General features: G+C 41.8%; 1 protein-coding gene across 5 annotated transcripts in view; it reads right to left on the reverse strand.

Annotated features, from left to right (window-relative positions):
* Window positions 1-6: 6 nt before the first annotated feature.
* The window catches only part of LATS2 (large tumor suppressor kinase 2), a 46,834-nt gene continuing 32,120 nt past the window's right edge, over window positions 7-14,720 (reverse strand). For all 5 annotated transcript variants that reach the window (XM_035900410.1, XM_035900409.1, XM_009644879.2 and 2 more), the window contains exons 3-8: window positions 12,763-12,895; window positions 8,136-9,673; window positions 4,823-5,405; window positions 3,995-4,177; window positions 2,606-2,712; window positions 7-1,839 (exon numbers count right to left, since the gene is read on the reverse strand). In XM_035900410.1, the coding sequence (XP_035756303.1) occupies window positions 1,345-1,839; window positions 2,606-2,712; window positions 3,995-4,177; window positions 4,823-5,405; window positions 8,136-9,673; window positions 12,763-12,895 (3,039 nt within the window). In that variant the 3' untranslated portion in view covers window positions 7-1,344. The remainder of the gene's footprint in view (window positions 1,840-2,605; window positions 2,713-3,994; window positions 4,178-4,822; window positions 5,406-8,135; window positions 9,674-12,762; window positions 12,896-14,720) is intronic.

Genomic DNA, 14,720 nt, shown 5'->3' on the forward strand with positions numbered 1-14,720 from the left:
GTGTAGGGATGTGATGTCTGGAAAAGCCACGTACCTCCAGGTTCCGCAGATGTCCGTGGAGCTGCACGCGCTCAACGTCAGCCTCATCGCACTTCGGATCTCCATGTGTTGCAGGAGCACAGCGTTGGGCATTCTGTTTTGAAGAGGCTGAGCTTCATATGTTAGTACTGGTGCTCTGCGTTACTGCTAGTATTAAACAATGGACACTGTGCTGCACACTGCGTGAATAAGCCCGGTCTAGGCTGTTGCCACAAATCAGCTTTGTAATAACGGTCTTGCTATTGATCCTTCGTGGGGAAACGTGTGTGCCGATGATACGTGTTTACTAAAATGATCTATTACATCAGACCACAAAATCACTACTCGGTTTTAACCTTTGCAATCTGTTTTACAAAATTAATATTGGATACAATCATAAGAGGAAACCACCCACACAATACATTATCAACACACGGTTTAAAACGGTCTAATTTTAGACCCTTAGTAAAAATGGATCCACAGGACCTGCCTGTGAATGGCAAGAAAAGGCCATTTCAAATAGAAAAAACACTGCTCATGCAACATTCTTCACACACTAGACATTGAAATCACACCCAAATTGTCACTTGCTCACACTTTCTATTACACTCCAATAAGCAGAAGGAAATAAAGCAGCTTTAAGGTTATGTCACAATTCTGAAATGTGGAAAATACATATAATAAACAAAAATCACGGTGCGAATACAATGGCATCAGTAAATTTAGAAAATTAGAGAGCAGGTTTTTTTTTTTTTTCATTTTTCTTTTTTTTCTTTTTTTCTTTCTTACATTATTGCACAGAGACCTTTCATCACATGTTCTTCAGCTTTATGCATCTTCCTAAATGTGAATTAAGTGCTATGGAGAAAATAAAAACGTAGAAAAGAAGAACAGCAGCATGATTTGTCAAAGTTAATCCCTATAATTTAGTAGGAAAAAAACCCCTGCTATAAACAAAATATAAGTGCTCTTTATTCATTTAAAAAATAATGCTGACAGTTGCAGAAGTCTGTAAATTTTAATCTGAGTAGGGGGACGCTGACCTCAAATAAAAATAGGCCTAGAAATGATAGACTGCTGGTCTTGCAGATTTTGGTGAAGACCAGGATTTCAAGTGTAATTATGAACAAAGTTATTTACAGTAAAACTGACCTGAACTTTCAAGAGTGCCATTTGTAGGACCTGGCCCTGCAAGCTTCTGGCTCCCCAGGATGACTCCAGCCTCAGCTGAAGTTACACCTGAACAAGCGCTGCAGGATCAGCTCCTAAAGGATCAGTTAAAGGCCCTACTGGATTTGAGATTACTGGAGTACTCTATACAATAATTTACACGTATACAGGCTGACAAGCTCCAGTCTGATCCACCACACCTTTGTCTTCTACATCAGATTTCTCAGACTGGCCAACTTCCATTCCAGAAGGTTTGGGATACCTGAATGGATACCCGTTGTCATCGAAGAACCTTCGGAAAGTAAACTCATAAAAAGCATGTTCTGTGTGTTTGCTATTGGAAGAGGCTAGTGGATCCCATGTCCTGGTGCTGTCACCGCTAGCATCATTCCAAGGACTTTCTTCTTCAACTGGATCAAAATTTGAAGTGTCCATTGGATGGCTGATCTTTGGAACATAGGGAGCTGGTTGCCTACGGATATCGGTAGAGAAGTCCATAGAGTGAAAAAAAGAATGGGCCTTAATGTCATCTGCTCCGTTTCTTCCAAGCCTGTCCTCAGCAGCACAGCAGAGCTTTGTGATGAGATCGGTTGCCTCAGGGCTTAGCTTGATCTGTGAGGGAATGTGCAGTGTGCTTTCCCAATTTATCACCTGGAGGTAAGAAAGGTATTAAACAACTTCTAATTCTGGAAACAGAATCCTTCTGACTGTCAACATTAACTGTACAGAAGTATACACGTAACCAGTCAACTCACAGTCTGTAGTTATTTTAGAGGTTCAAGAATCCAATTATTAGATTGCATTGGCTGTTAACAATTACTTTAATGAATCAGGAAGCACGGTTGGATAGCAGATAAAAGGAGTGATTCCATTTTTAAAAAAGGCAAATTCCTTCCTGAATGCTCCCATAGTCTGATTTGAGAACATAATTCAGTTTACACAAGACTTCATGGAATGACTTCAAGGAATTACTTCATTTCGTCTCCAAAATGTAAACTAGGAAAAGTGGTCATGAGGTACATACTTTCTAATAAAAAACTAGTCACTGCTTGACTTTGAAGCACTTACATTGCCAACTGTAATTATCACTGTCATATCAGCTTGCTCAAATCCAAAAGGCACTCTAAGGAAACTTAGATGGATGAATTCGTGCTTAAGAAATCAGAACTGTGCTGAGAAGACTCATAAAACTAAAAACTACGTATACAGTTGGACAAGTCAGTTCTCGTCTGATATGCAGTATCTTCATTGATTGGGAAGGGATTTGTCCCTGCATAGAACTATTTAAAATCAGGCTTTTGTAATCACTGCTCCTTTCTCTAATAAAGCAAGAGGGGATAGGTCTGTGCATGGAGGAGAAGGGAAAGGAAAAGGTTAAAATTTTGCTACCACAGATAGGAATTTTGCTTCAACTTACCTTCAGTTGTGTTTCTGTGGGTGTAGGAGCCAGAAAAGGAGGCTGTCCCACTAACATCTCAAAGAGGATCACACCAACACTCCACCAGTCACAGAGCTGAGTGTATCCTGAAAGGCAAGTCAAAAGGTTGTCCTCCATCAACGAAGGAGAATGCGTACAGAGCTACTTGCAATTAAGTATCAAAACATACAGCACAGATTTCTATCTTTTCTCAGACAAACAACCTGTGGCCTAAAACAAAGGGCTCCCAATCCACCTTCATCATAAAGTCGCTTCTGCTTGCTGACCTAAATTCTACTGCTGTCAGTAAAGTTCTAATTCTTCTGTCTGGGAATCTTTCTGAATAAATTTAATTCTCAAAAGTGAGTGGTGAAATCATATAATTAAAAAGAATTAAGGTTTTTTTTTTTCATGTCCTGTCTCACTACTGCATCACTACACAGCACAAACTGGACCTTAAAGAATAACAAAAATGTTTAGTGACTGATGTCCCCCTTAGGTTCAGTGGAGGTGACACCATGAGTTTGAAAAGCTGCTGAAAGACACAGCCTGGCTCTAGAGACAGAACAAGCCACAGGTGACTTTCTGAGCAAGTTCCAAGCAGAGGAACAATTTCAGTCACTTAATTGCCATGACACGACAAATAAGGTGTATGTTTGAGATCTCTGAAAAGGAATGGAGGATTTAAACACTGATTTCATGGAGAGCTGTGTCACTGGATGATGTAGGGTCCAATGTGAAATCTCTCAACTTGAGAAAGATCAGGCTTAGGATCTGGCTTGCAGACAACTTTGAACATCTAATCTCCTTACTACAGGGACCACATCTGTTCTGCACGGATAGCCACCAAGTACTGTCTAAATTCCTCAAGCCAAGCTTTTGATTGCAGGGTGGCCAGGGTAAATTGTGGAAGACTTTTTGTTGGGTTTCCCCAAGATTCTGGCTGGGAATCTGTAGGGCATGTTTCCACAAGTTTATATCATCCGTATTTAAGTGGTCCATCTGAATCAGTGATTCAGAACCATCAGCTGGCTACTCACTGGTCTTGCTAGCGGTCATAGTTGTACCCCATGAGTACAGTTAATCTTCTTTATACTTGAAAAATATCACTGCCAACATCACCTGACACATTTAATTAGCAGTCTCATTCAGAGGCCTCAGAGAGTAGATATACACAGACACATGAAGTATGGCCACCATCAGTGTCAGCAATGCGATGCTTAACAGTGGAGCATGTAGAGAAATCTGTTCTCCTTAATATGAGCTAAGTGTTTGTGGCCTTCAGAATTACAATCTTCCAAAGCAGCAAGCTTATTTAAGGGGAAAAAAAAAAAAGTATTTCGAAGCATCAATGGTCACTTAAACAGGAGAAAAATACAGGTTATCTACCTTTACGAAGCAGGACTTCAGGAGCAATATAATTAGGGGTTCCAACTAACGAGTGGGCTAGACATCTCTGATGCTGCTTCTTAGCTCTTTGTTCCAATGTCTTCAGCCTATCTCCACATCTACAATTGGACACATCATCCCAAAGATCACTGGGCTCCATGCTGTCTTGTCTGATATGGCTCCCTTTCAAATGCGAGAGAAAGTTTACATTCACGATCATAAAACACAACACACAAAGAGAACAGTATTTATCTAGATCTAGCTGGGCTGTCTTCTACTCTCACTGAAAAACAGCATTTAAAACTTTAAACCCAAGGCATTTCCTTCTGCCCTCCCCTTCACAACTGGTTTTCCATAACCAGCAAATGTCTCTGTCTCAGCTCAAGGAAGCATGCTCCCATATGGGAGATACAGAACAATGGAGATTTAAATGTATTTAGATTAGCTATACCAATTGTTTCTGACCTTTTTGCCAACAGACACCCATACTCCTCAATGGCACACACAGGAGGTGCATGGACTACTTTAAATCTGTGATTAAATTGTTTCACCATCACAAGAGACCCTCCAAACAAGTATAAACTGGAAAATTGCTGCTATTACAATGGTCAGCCAGATCACTGATACGGATTTAATCAGTATTGGAAACAAAGGACTGGAAATAAAGTAATTAAATGAGTTAGTGAGAGACAGATGTATCATATTGTCATTGACCCTTTGTCAATGTACACACCTCTGTTTTCTGAGCTGGTATTTCTGCCAAGAGGTACCTGTTAGTTTCAAAATAAATAATGCAATACCATCACAAATAAAGCCTAAGAACACTACCTTTCTGATAGTATTTTGAATTGTGAGTCCACCTGAATCCAGTACACAGTCCAAAGTCAGTCAGTTTGATATGCCCATCAAGGTCTATCAGAATGTTGTCTGGCTTGATGTCTCGATGAATAAATCCCATTTTGTGCACACTCTCTATAGCCAAAGTGAGCTCTGCAATATAAAACCTAGCCAGACGCTCTGGAAAGACCTCCATCCGAATCAGTAGACTCATCATATCCCCACCTGGGATGTAGTCCATGACAAAGTACAAGTTCTCTTTATCTTGGAAGGAATAATAGAGTTTAACCACCCATTCATTGTCTGCCTCAGCAAGTATGTCCCTCTCCGCTTTGACATGAGCCACCTGGTTCCGGTTTAACACATCTTTCTTTCGCAGAGTCTTCATGGCATACAGGGCATGGGTATCCACTTTGCAGGCCAGGCACACTTCTCCAAACGCACCAATACCCAGAGTCTTAATCTTCACAAACATAGATTTGTCCATTTTGGCCCTTTTAAGTCTGTTGTAGTTGGATTCCTTCTGGTAGAGTATTTTCCTCATTTGTTCCTGTTCTGCTTCACAAAGGCCAGCCTTTACAAAGAAAAGCAAACCACAAGAGCTAGTACTGTTACATTCATAGCAAAAGAACAATAAATTAGCATTCCCAAAATGCACTTCTCAGAAAAATTAACCAAGAACCAGAAGGTATGTATTCATGGGAGATATACTCTCGTCTGTCTGTTGAGGTATTTCTGAAATACTGGCAAATTCACTGTGCCCTAACTTGTTACCTGAATTTGACATATCTGACACTGGTCTGCCTTTCTCATTTGACTGGAGGAAGAAGCATGGAGCAATACTGTCAGAGAGTAGAATACAACACAACAAACCTGATCACGAGATTTGGTTTACACCTTTCAAATGTGCACTTTACTGCTGCAGTGTGCTGTATGTATGTGTGCTGCAGTACAGTTCAACTTAAACTGAAACTTAAACCTAGATGCAGCAGTCCACTCTGTTCATGAATGGTTCTCCAGGGCAACTCACATTAACAGTTCCTGCCTTGAATGTTGTTTGACTGTTGGGTTTTGTGTTGTAATTAAGAAGCTGGTTTTGACCCACACATTCCTCAAGTGCCTTGGGAACCTTCTTTAGAAACTGTTTTTCTTCGTCTGCCCTATATGGCCTCCACTCTCAAGCTCTGTAGATCTCCTGTCCATCTGTTCTATAAACTTCTCCCTTTTCCTTCCCAAAATATGTGCATATAACTCTCAGCTCTGGCCTCCCCCCAGCCACTGCAGCCCAGACCCTAGTGCTATTTCCCTGCTAAATGTATTATTTCCCCTCTGCACCTAAGCAGTTAAAAAAGCTGGCTTGTCCAGCTACCTCCTGTCCCCAGTGAGCCTCCACGTAACTTCAAGTAACATTTCACATGGCTGAGGCATCCTGAGAAAGTGAAAAGCAGTATCCAACCAGACTTTCCCTGCCTTTCAAGACAGAGCCTGCACACTGCCAGTGTCGGTTCCTGTCCCTCTCCTGAGAGCCACTCGTGGCCTCCACCAGCAGGAGCCCCTGGGCTGATCCCTAGGATCCTCTGACACCTCATCTTCTGCAGCACGTCCCTTTCTTTCTGCACACTCCATTTCCAAAATCCTGAATTAACTGGCATCAACTGAAGCACTCTGAGAGGATGATTAGTGCCTGGTGGGAAGGGGCAATGGGGAGGAGGGTGGAGGGAGGTGAAGCTGACTGCTTAGCAGGCTAGAGACCCAAGCACACACCCACAGGGCCGCTGCTTAGATTGATTTTATTTCACATCTGTAGTCTTCAGAGAGATCCCCACAGTATAAAAATGAAATCTGTATGAATAAAGGATGGAGGAGGTCTGCAGAAACTTGCAGAACAGGTAGGGTGAATTTTCAGACTGAAGGCAACAGCCAAATCCAAACAAGAAATACTGTTTTTAAAATGTAAGGCAAGTACATCAATCCATAATAAAGGAAGTGTTTACTGTTTTAAGGTAAAATAATTAGTGTGCTGTGTTCTCAGTTAATTCTAGAATAATGCGATATTCAGATAGCCAAAATCTCCTGAGTGAGTGTACTATTCCAGCCAGCGATGAGGTTGCTAGGGGAAGGAATTGTTTTTGTTTGTAGCTGAATTATCTCTGAGTTATGAAGTGAGGGAAAGCTGAAGAGTCAGAAGAGAAGAACTAATGCAATTAGCTGCTGGTTTACTTCTCTAGTGATCACTCCCTATCTCGATCTCAGGAAAATATTCACTAAATCCAAGCAATGCAACACGATCTGTACTTGCAGTGAGGACAAACTATTAACTGTCACTAAAATGCCAACCTTTCAAGAGATTTTAGAAGCATATTGGTTTAATTTTAACCTCAACAAACAAACCACTGAGTTTTCTGGAGCAATGTGAGCATCAAATTAATTGACTCTGGAAATTGACTGTGCTAGAGAAGATGAGGTAGTTAATTGTTATCCATTATGCGTTAATAATAGCTTTCCTTAGAGTTTATCCTTAAATACAAAAGTAGACTAGTCATATTCTAGTCGTGCCTGGGGCAAAAAAACCTCTTCCACTTTTAAAAATTAAAAACAAAATCGCCAAAGCAACCATCAGAACTTGGCAGCTTTGTTTTAAACAGCCCTATCAGTGAATCAGCTTAGGTTTGAAAGCTACAATTAGGCATGAAAGAAGCACTCTCGCTCAAAAAGCGCACCTCCCTGAGACCTGCTTCTAGAATGAGTTCCAGCAAGGGTCCCAAGATCAGTTCAAGCTGGCCAAGATATGATTACTTGCACGATATTGTTACTTACATGTGTTCAACAGACAACTTCCAGTCAGGTATTACATACTCATCTGAAAACATGGCACAGTGAACATACTGGCAAGTTGAACCATGGCTTTGGTGAACGAGTGGCTATCATGGAACAGGGAGGAAGAACTGGAGCAAAGACAAAACCTTTTTCAGAGTTTTGCAAGAGCTGCCAAAGCATTGCCAGAGTTATCTCAGCCTCAAACCTGGCTTCTGAGTTCTTGCCTAAGCAAACTGAATACTTTCCTACTGGGGGGGTGTGGTGGCTTCATTTTACTTTTCTGGTAAAGAACCCACACCTCAGGTTTTCCAAACAGCCTCCCAGACCTGTATCCACACTTCTAAGTGAAAACAGTCTGCTATAGGGAGGTGTTGGATACCTACTACTTCCAGTGGAGTCTGCCTTTATGAAATTTCTGACTTATTAAGAAGAGTAATAATCAATTTGACCCCATTAGCTTTTATTATAACAAAACAAGGAGAATTACTTTAGCCATTTCTTGCTCCAATTGTAATCTTCTGTTAATTTTCTGCTGGTAGGTCTTTATGACATTTTCTACATGTTGCTCCATGTAGAATTTGAAGGCAAAAGGTGAGTAGCTCTTTATTCGGGATTCTCGCTTTTCCTCATCTTTGCCATTTTTGCGCACAGGCACCGGAGACGTCTGAATCTGCTTTTTATCCTTGCTTGGTTTTTCAGCTTTAGTGTTCTTGCTGCTTTTGTCATTTCGCTCACTGTTCTCCTCAGTCTTATTGCACGTTGAAGTGGGGACTACACGGAGGGTCTGCTCTACGCCCATGCATAAGCAGTTGATATCAAACTGCTCAGAGCTACCGGGAAGTAACAAATGCTTGGGATACGGTGGTGGTGGACACCGCAGTTCCTGGTTACCATAATCCACATCTAGTTGATAGGCATTAGCTGCTCCAACAGGTGGCACATGCTGCTCGATGATCTCCAAGCCATCCACAGCTGGTGCCTGCGCAGGTAACCAACCAGGATGGGAAGGCCCCACTGCAGTCTGAGGCTCAGGTCTCATCACTCGCATGCTCTTCACTGGCTGGAGAATATGAGCAGATGTGACTGCTGTGATCGTATTTGGAGACGTAATTGAAGGATCAGGTTTCCCTGGAGGAACCTGTCTTATAGACACTGTCACTTGTGGCTGTTGCTGGTGGTTGTTAAAGGAGTTTGTTCTGCTTGGCACTGTGGCATCGGGTCTGAAGGATACATGTTGCCGTGGTGATGTTTCTATTCCTGGATTTTGTAAAGAATCTCGGCGTGACGGTGTTGCTGCCTGCCACTGCTGAACTTGAGGATTATTCATGTCATAGAGGTCCATATTTAGGCTATTTCTAGACGGAGTTAATAGATTTTGGGGTGGACTGTCTGAAAAATCATTAGCAAAGGCTGGACCTCTGGATATCACATGCATTTGATGAGAGGAAGGACTTGTCTGTTTGTGATGAGAATGTGATATATACAGGCTTGCCGGTGCCTGCTGAAATGCATGACCAGAACTATTCTGAACAACCGCCCCTTTATTTGGGAGATTGGTGTATCCTCCCTCCTGCTGCATCTTGTTCTGGAAGGATGGACTCCGCTGAACACCATACCCCATAGGTTCCCCCTGCACCATCATGTGCTGCCTGCTGTAATGTTGGCTGTTGGAACCATGGGATGCCTGCAGCTGCAAAGCTTGACTGCTGTGATTAGCCACTGGATAATTAATCACAGAAGACTCGATATTTGCAGGGTATGTTTTCTGCTGATGGCTTGTGGGTGTGCTGTGAGTGCCTACTCCAGGGGGTCGCTGTACAGGAGCATTCATAGCTGTAGACTGTGAAGTAGAGATTAAATAGTCCATGTATGGCCTTGGAACTTCAGTAAGCATATTTGCACCTTCTACTCCAAAGCCTGTCCCTTCATAGGCTGCGTTACTGATCTGATGGTAGGACGGAAAAGATTCATTTGATCCTTCGAAGCTTGGCCTGCGGGTTACGTTATTTGGCACAATACCCTTTCCTTTATAAAAAGAACACAAAAGAATGTCAGGTAACAATTCAGGCGAACCAATTACTTTGCACTACTCATCCATCTATACATACAGACATACACACACACACACGCACACGCACACTGCGTAGGGAGAATGTGTTATAAAAACACCCTCCAAAATCTAAATTAAGCACTCTGAACATTTGAAGTTATAGGTGCCAAGTATTACTACTGATAACAAGCTACTGGCCCACAACATTGCTCATGCCAGGAATCATCAGGGAGTCCTATCAAATCATGAAAATAGAAGCACAAGTTCCTTAACTATGAAATCATCAGATTACACTACAGCCTGGTTTTTAAAGCTGGACCAGTATTACCAGTCATTACTCACAGACAGGAGGAAGCTACATAGCAGGCTGTTAAGTACACCACCAATGGGAGAAAAAAAACTCCAAGAAGGACTGTCAATATAACTTTAAGTCAACATTACTAGAAGCTACTAGGTCATCACATAGCCCACATCTTCTGTACTGTGAGCTCACTGCTCATGCTGGGGATCTGTTTACATCTCTGTGTTCCATTGTTCTCCTCAAAAATCCTTATTTCCCTCTCCTTCATTCACAGCAAAGGCATCATACAGTTTGTTCTGTATTCTTTCCAATGTGTTGGACACAGAGTATCCCCTCGGATTACTCATCTTCCATCTGTTTGGAAGGCAAATCTTTCAGGGTGTCAACATGTTAATCTTGTTTGAAAAACGTGCAGAGACAAGATAGCAGCGTTCCTACACTGGAAGTGTTAATGGTACTTTTCATCGGTTCTTTGATCTGAGGACAAATTGCAGGTGTATAAAGCACACTGCCTGTGCTAAAAAGACAAGGGGAGACTGTGCTGTTGCTATTTTTTTGTTCCTCTTCTGGTTCTTTAGCTTCCACAAATCACAGGACTTGGCCCATTTATGCCTAAACAATTTCCTTTTAAAATCGTGACTTCACAAGGTCTGCAAGAATAGTCGTATTGAGAGAAAAGCTTGAACACTGGATTGCAAGCTTTTCTGATTATTTGCATTACAGCATGTCCCAGCTGGGCCAGATGCAGCACACCTGGAGCATAGCTGTTGACTCCTTGCCTTGACAGGCACACAAGGATGTGCACGTTATTAAGACACCATCTGCACCATCTCTGCACGCTGAAGAGGTTGCCCCCACGCTACATGACACTTTCATAAACAATGCAATGTTTTGAAACGGAATCAAGTTTGAAAATCAATGTTCTTTGAAGTGAAATCTATAAACGGCAACTCTTTCTTCCTATGATAATGCAAGGCCACGCTTACTGAGGTTGTACTTAAAACAGCACTCCCTGACAGCTCACCTGCTGGGACACAGCAAGATGCACTGATGAGGCCATGGCAAACCAAAGCATCCTAAGAAGTAGCTACTGTGGCCTGGAGGTGGGAGACAGCCGTAACACCCATTTGTCATCTCTGTTAGTAGGATTCATGCTGAGGCTTGGGGGCAAACTGACTTTGTTTTTCCCTATCAGAGGCCATGAAGGAAAGTAGGAGCAGTAATCGTCCCCATTTGGGACACATACTTCAGCTGTGCAAGGCATCTTGGTCACGTCAAGAGAGATATTGATGTCCACCTCCTAGATTTGTATACCAGTAGGTTTGTTCTGGTCTGACAGAGGAATATTTGGATTTGTGAAGATAGCAAACATGGTAGTTGCAGATGATTCTTTTTTTCGCACATTCCTATCCAACACGGTAACTGTTATGACTATCTCTTGCCTGCAAAGATTTTAGATCAGAGTGTATTCTTAAGATTAATCAACTATATTCACAGGATCATCTGTTTTTACACATAACTCTCTGTCACACAGTAACAACTGCTAAGTTTTATTTGAGTTTTGCCAGGATGCTGAAACTCTTGTAAGCTTTACTACAGAAGTTACTACAGAAGTTAAAGCAGGAAAAAAATGAAGACTTTGAAAATCTATTTCCATACACCAATATACAGAATTCAAAACCAGAAGATTTAAATTATCAAACTGCAAATGGGAAGTTCCCAAGTAGCATTACATGCTTCGTAAGGAAGTAGAGGAGACCTATGCTATCCTAGCACAAACAATACCATACCAAACAAATCAGCATGATTTTGTGGCACCTCAGGCAGGCAAACAGTAATTGCGAGATATTTAAGTTTTGCATTCTGTGTATCCTAAAAGCAAAGGTGGATTTTCAGCTTAAAAGTTTACGTATTCAAAATAGCTGCATGCACTGGAATGTTAAGAAAGCAAAACCAAATGCAAATGAAAGACAACTGAGTAATTAAAATGTTAGCCTAGAAAGATTTTCCAACCCTTTCAGAGGAAATATATGCTCTTTAGCACTGGGTGTGCACTCCTCTGCAGCATTTAACACCATGTGATTACACAGGTTCAGTCAGTCAGAGGATGCTTATTTGCTTGGTCAATTTTTGAAACTGAAAGAAGATAAAAGTAACAAGCTCTATCCAAACCAGTGTGTATCCTGATCACAGATCAAAAGCATTCTGCGGTGCTGGAAGTGCTAATGCCTGAATGGAAACAACTCTTGCGAGGCCTTTTGTCAGCTGTGGTCCGTGGTCTTTGCTCATGAGGCATATGCAGGGCCCAAATGCTCCCATTTGCTAATTTACATGAAACAGAACTGAAGGAGACTAGCAGGGACGAGTGGAAAAGCTTCTGTTATCTTGGCCCAAGCTACTTCTGCAGTGACTTCCAAGGATGTTAACATGAATGAATTCCTGGGAAGTGAGCTATCTCACAACCCCACAGCAATTATGTACGTGCAAGATTTTACTTTGCGGTAAACTTGAGATGATTGAGGTGATTTGCACTGAAGGATAAGCTTTGCATTAAGAAGTTGGACTGTGAACATGCTCCTGCAAAGCAGGTGAGCTGTGTTCAGCTTCCAGCCCAGTTCACCTTGCAGGGCCACGTTCATGTCACTGTCTCCTACAAGAGTACTACTGAATACTGCCAATCCACTACTTCTCACCAGCGACAACTCTACTTTGAAAAATACCTTAATGCAAGAAAGAAAAGTTTTTTTAAAAGTTCACGCTTACCTGGTGAGGTCTGCTTAATTACACGTACTATCTGTTCATTCCTAGGATCCAAATAGCTCATCTTACTGATGTACTCCAGAGCTGCTTCAATACTTCTGCTACCCGTCTGCTTCAGTGCTCGGACAGCCATCTCCTGTATAAAGCAAACAAAACTTGAATCACATTGACACAAAACCCAAGCACTGTACTGTAGGCTAGAAAGCAGCAAGCATTCTTACATTTACAGAAACATTTTATAATTCACAGCAGATCCAGCTGTCTGAAGCCAAATGGACTCATATTTTGAAAACATTTGCATCCCTTATACAACGCAAATTTAAAAAGAAAAAACACAACCTACCCAAATGTAACAGGAGATAAACTGACCTTTGGTGACAGAAGTAATCTTCTGATTATCTAAATCTAATAAGGACTAATTTGAACTGGAGTCCTAGCTCTTATATGGTAGAAGCTGGATGAAATGAATGTCCCCACCAAGGACTTGCCTGCAAATGTCAGTATCCTATTATCTTGCCACTGCAGTGCCATTTTTAGGGGAGTTCTGTCATCACAACCTGCCCACTGAGCACTGAATCAGATGGAGTTTGTTCCTTCTTGGCTTGGCTTACTGACTGCAGATGTGATGGCTGGGTTGGCACACAATGCTCTCCCATGGGGCAGTTCTGCGCACTGGCTAGCAGTCAGGTAGCCTCAACATGCACGCCCCTTTCCCATATCATCGGGAGCAAAGAGCAACTTCGCTCAACTGAACTGCAAAAGTACGTGTAACACACTCACTAACTGTTTACTTAGCAAGGGAGGATCATCTCAGATGACACTAATTCACACTTAGCACAGAGCCACACGCTGGCACTTGGCATTTTGCTTTGCTTAGCTCAGTCCCCTCCTACTCCCCCCAAAATGGCAGTATTTTCTCCATTACTCAGAGGTTCTGCTTGGGGAATAGCTATAGCAAGTTTGAATATTTTTCATACAATTTATGACTCATAATTCATAGAAAGGCAATAGTTGGTTTCACATTTCCTATAGCTGAAATATTTCACTGGCATCAACACATTACTAAGGGCAATTTTAAATCAACAGAAAACTATTATGTATGAAGGAAAGAATTTCCCACAATGTTTTTTTCCTCTTTCTTTCTTTTTTCTTCTTCTGGATACATTTCTAAAGTATTAGCAAATTCGCATCCTAGTGCTCAGCACTCTCATCATCCAGGGACCCTGGGCTTTACAGACCAGTTCCACAGGACTGCTAACACACTCTGCCCATTTACACCAGCTGGATCTAGCCTTAGATCACAAGTCTTAAACTTTCCTAAATCAAACATGCTCAATATGCAAGACTGAAAGATCTTTGGGCTGGCTTGGACATTGGGGTTTTTTTGTTTTGTCTGCAACGGAGTACCAAGAGAATAAATGCTTGGTAAGCAATTACCTTAATGATTAATAAAACAGCCTATATAATTCACTTTTCCCTCTCTTAGCTCTGTTGGCTATCTAGAATTCAAAGGGGCTAAAACAGGTTATTTTTTTATCACCAGCATAGCGATATCATCTCTGAAAATAATCCTTTCCCCTCCCTATACTATGGCACTACTTTCTCCTTTTTTGCCATTGCCTATGCCAGAAAAGCAGAGTAAAAATGTCACGGGTCTATTTGAAGCTGCATGTTCTACCTTCAGCAGACATGTTAGGAGATTCATATTTAAACTTCAGTGGGAATAATGGGAGGGGAAAAGCCCAATACATTTCACTGCAGAGTGTATAATAATCTAAGGAGGGCCATCAGGAGCTTGGGACTGGCAGATGTGTCACTGGCAATCTCACCCCCGCAAGCCTCCAGTGTGGCAGCAGCCCTGTGCTCCAGCTCACCACCTCTCATCTTTCATTAGGTCAGCTCCCACCCTCCAAACGGTTTCCTCATTACATACTCTGTTTGCTTAGCATTTACATTACTGC

This window comes from Egretta garzetta, unplaced genomic scaffold (assembly GCF_000687185.1).
Source record: "Egretta garzetta isolate BGI_Z169 unplaced genomic scaffold, ASM68718v1 scaffold98, whole genome shotgun sequence".
NCBI classification, from domain to species: domain Eukaryota; kingdom Metazoa; phylum Chordata; class Aves; order Pelecaniformes; family Ardeidae; genus Egretta; species Egretta garzetta.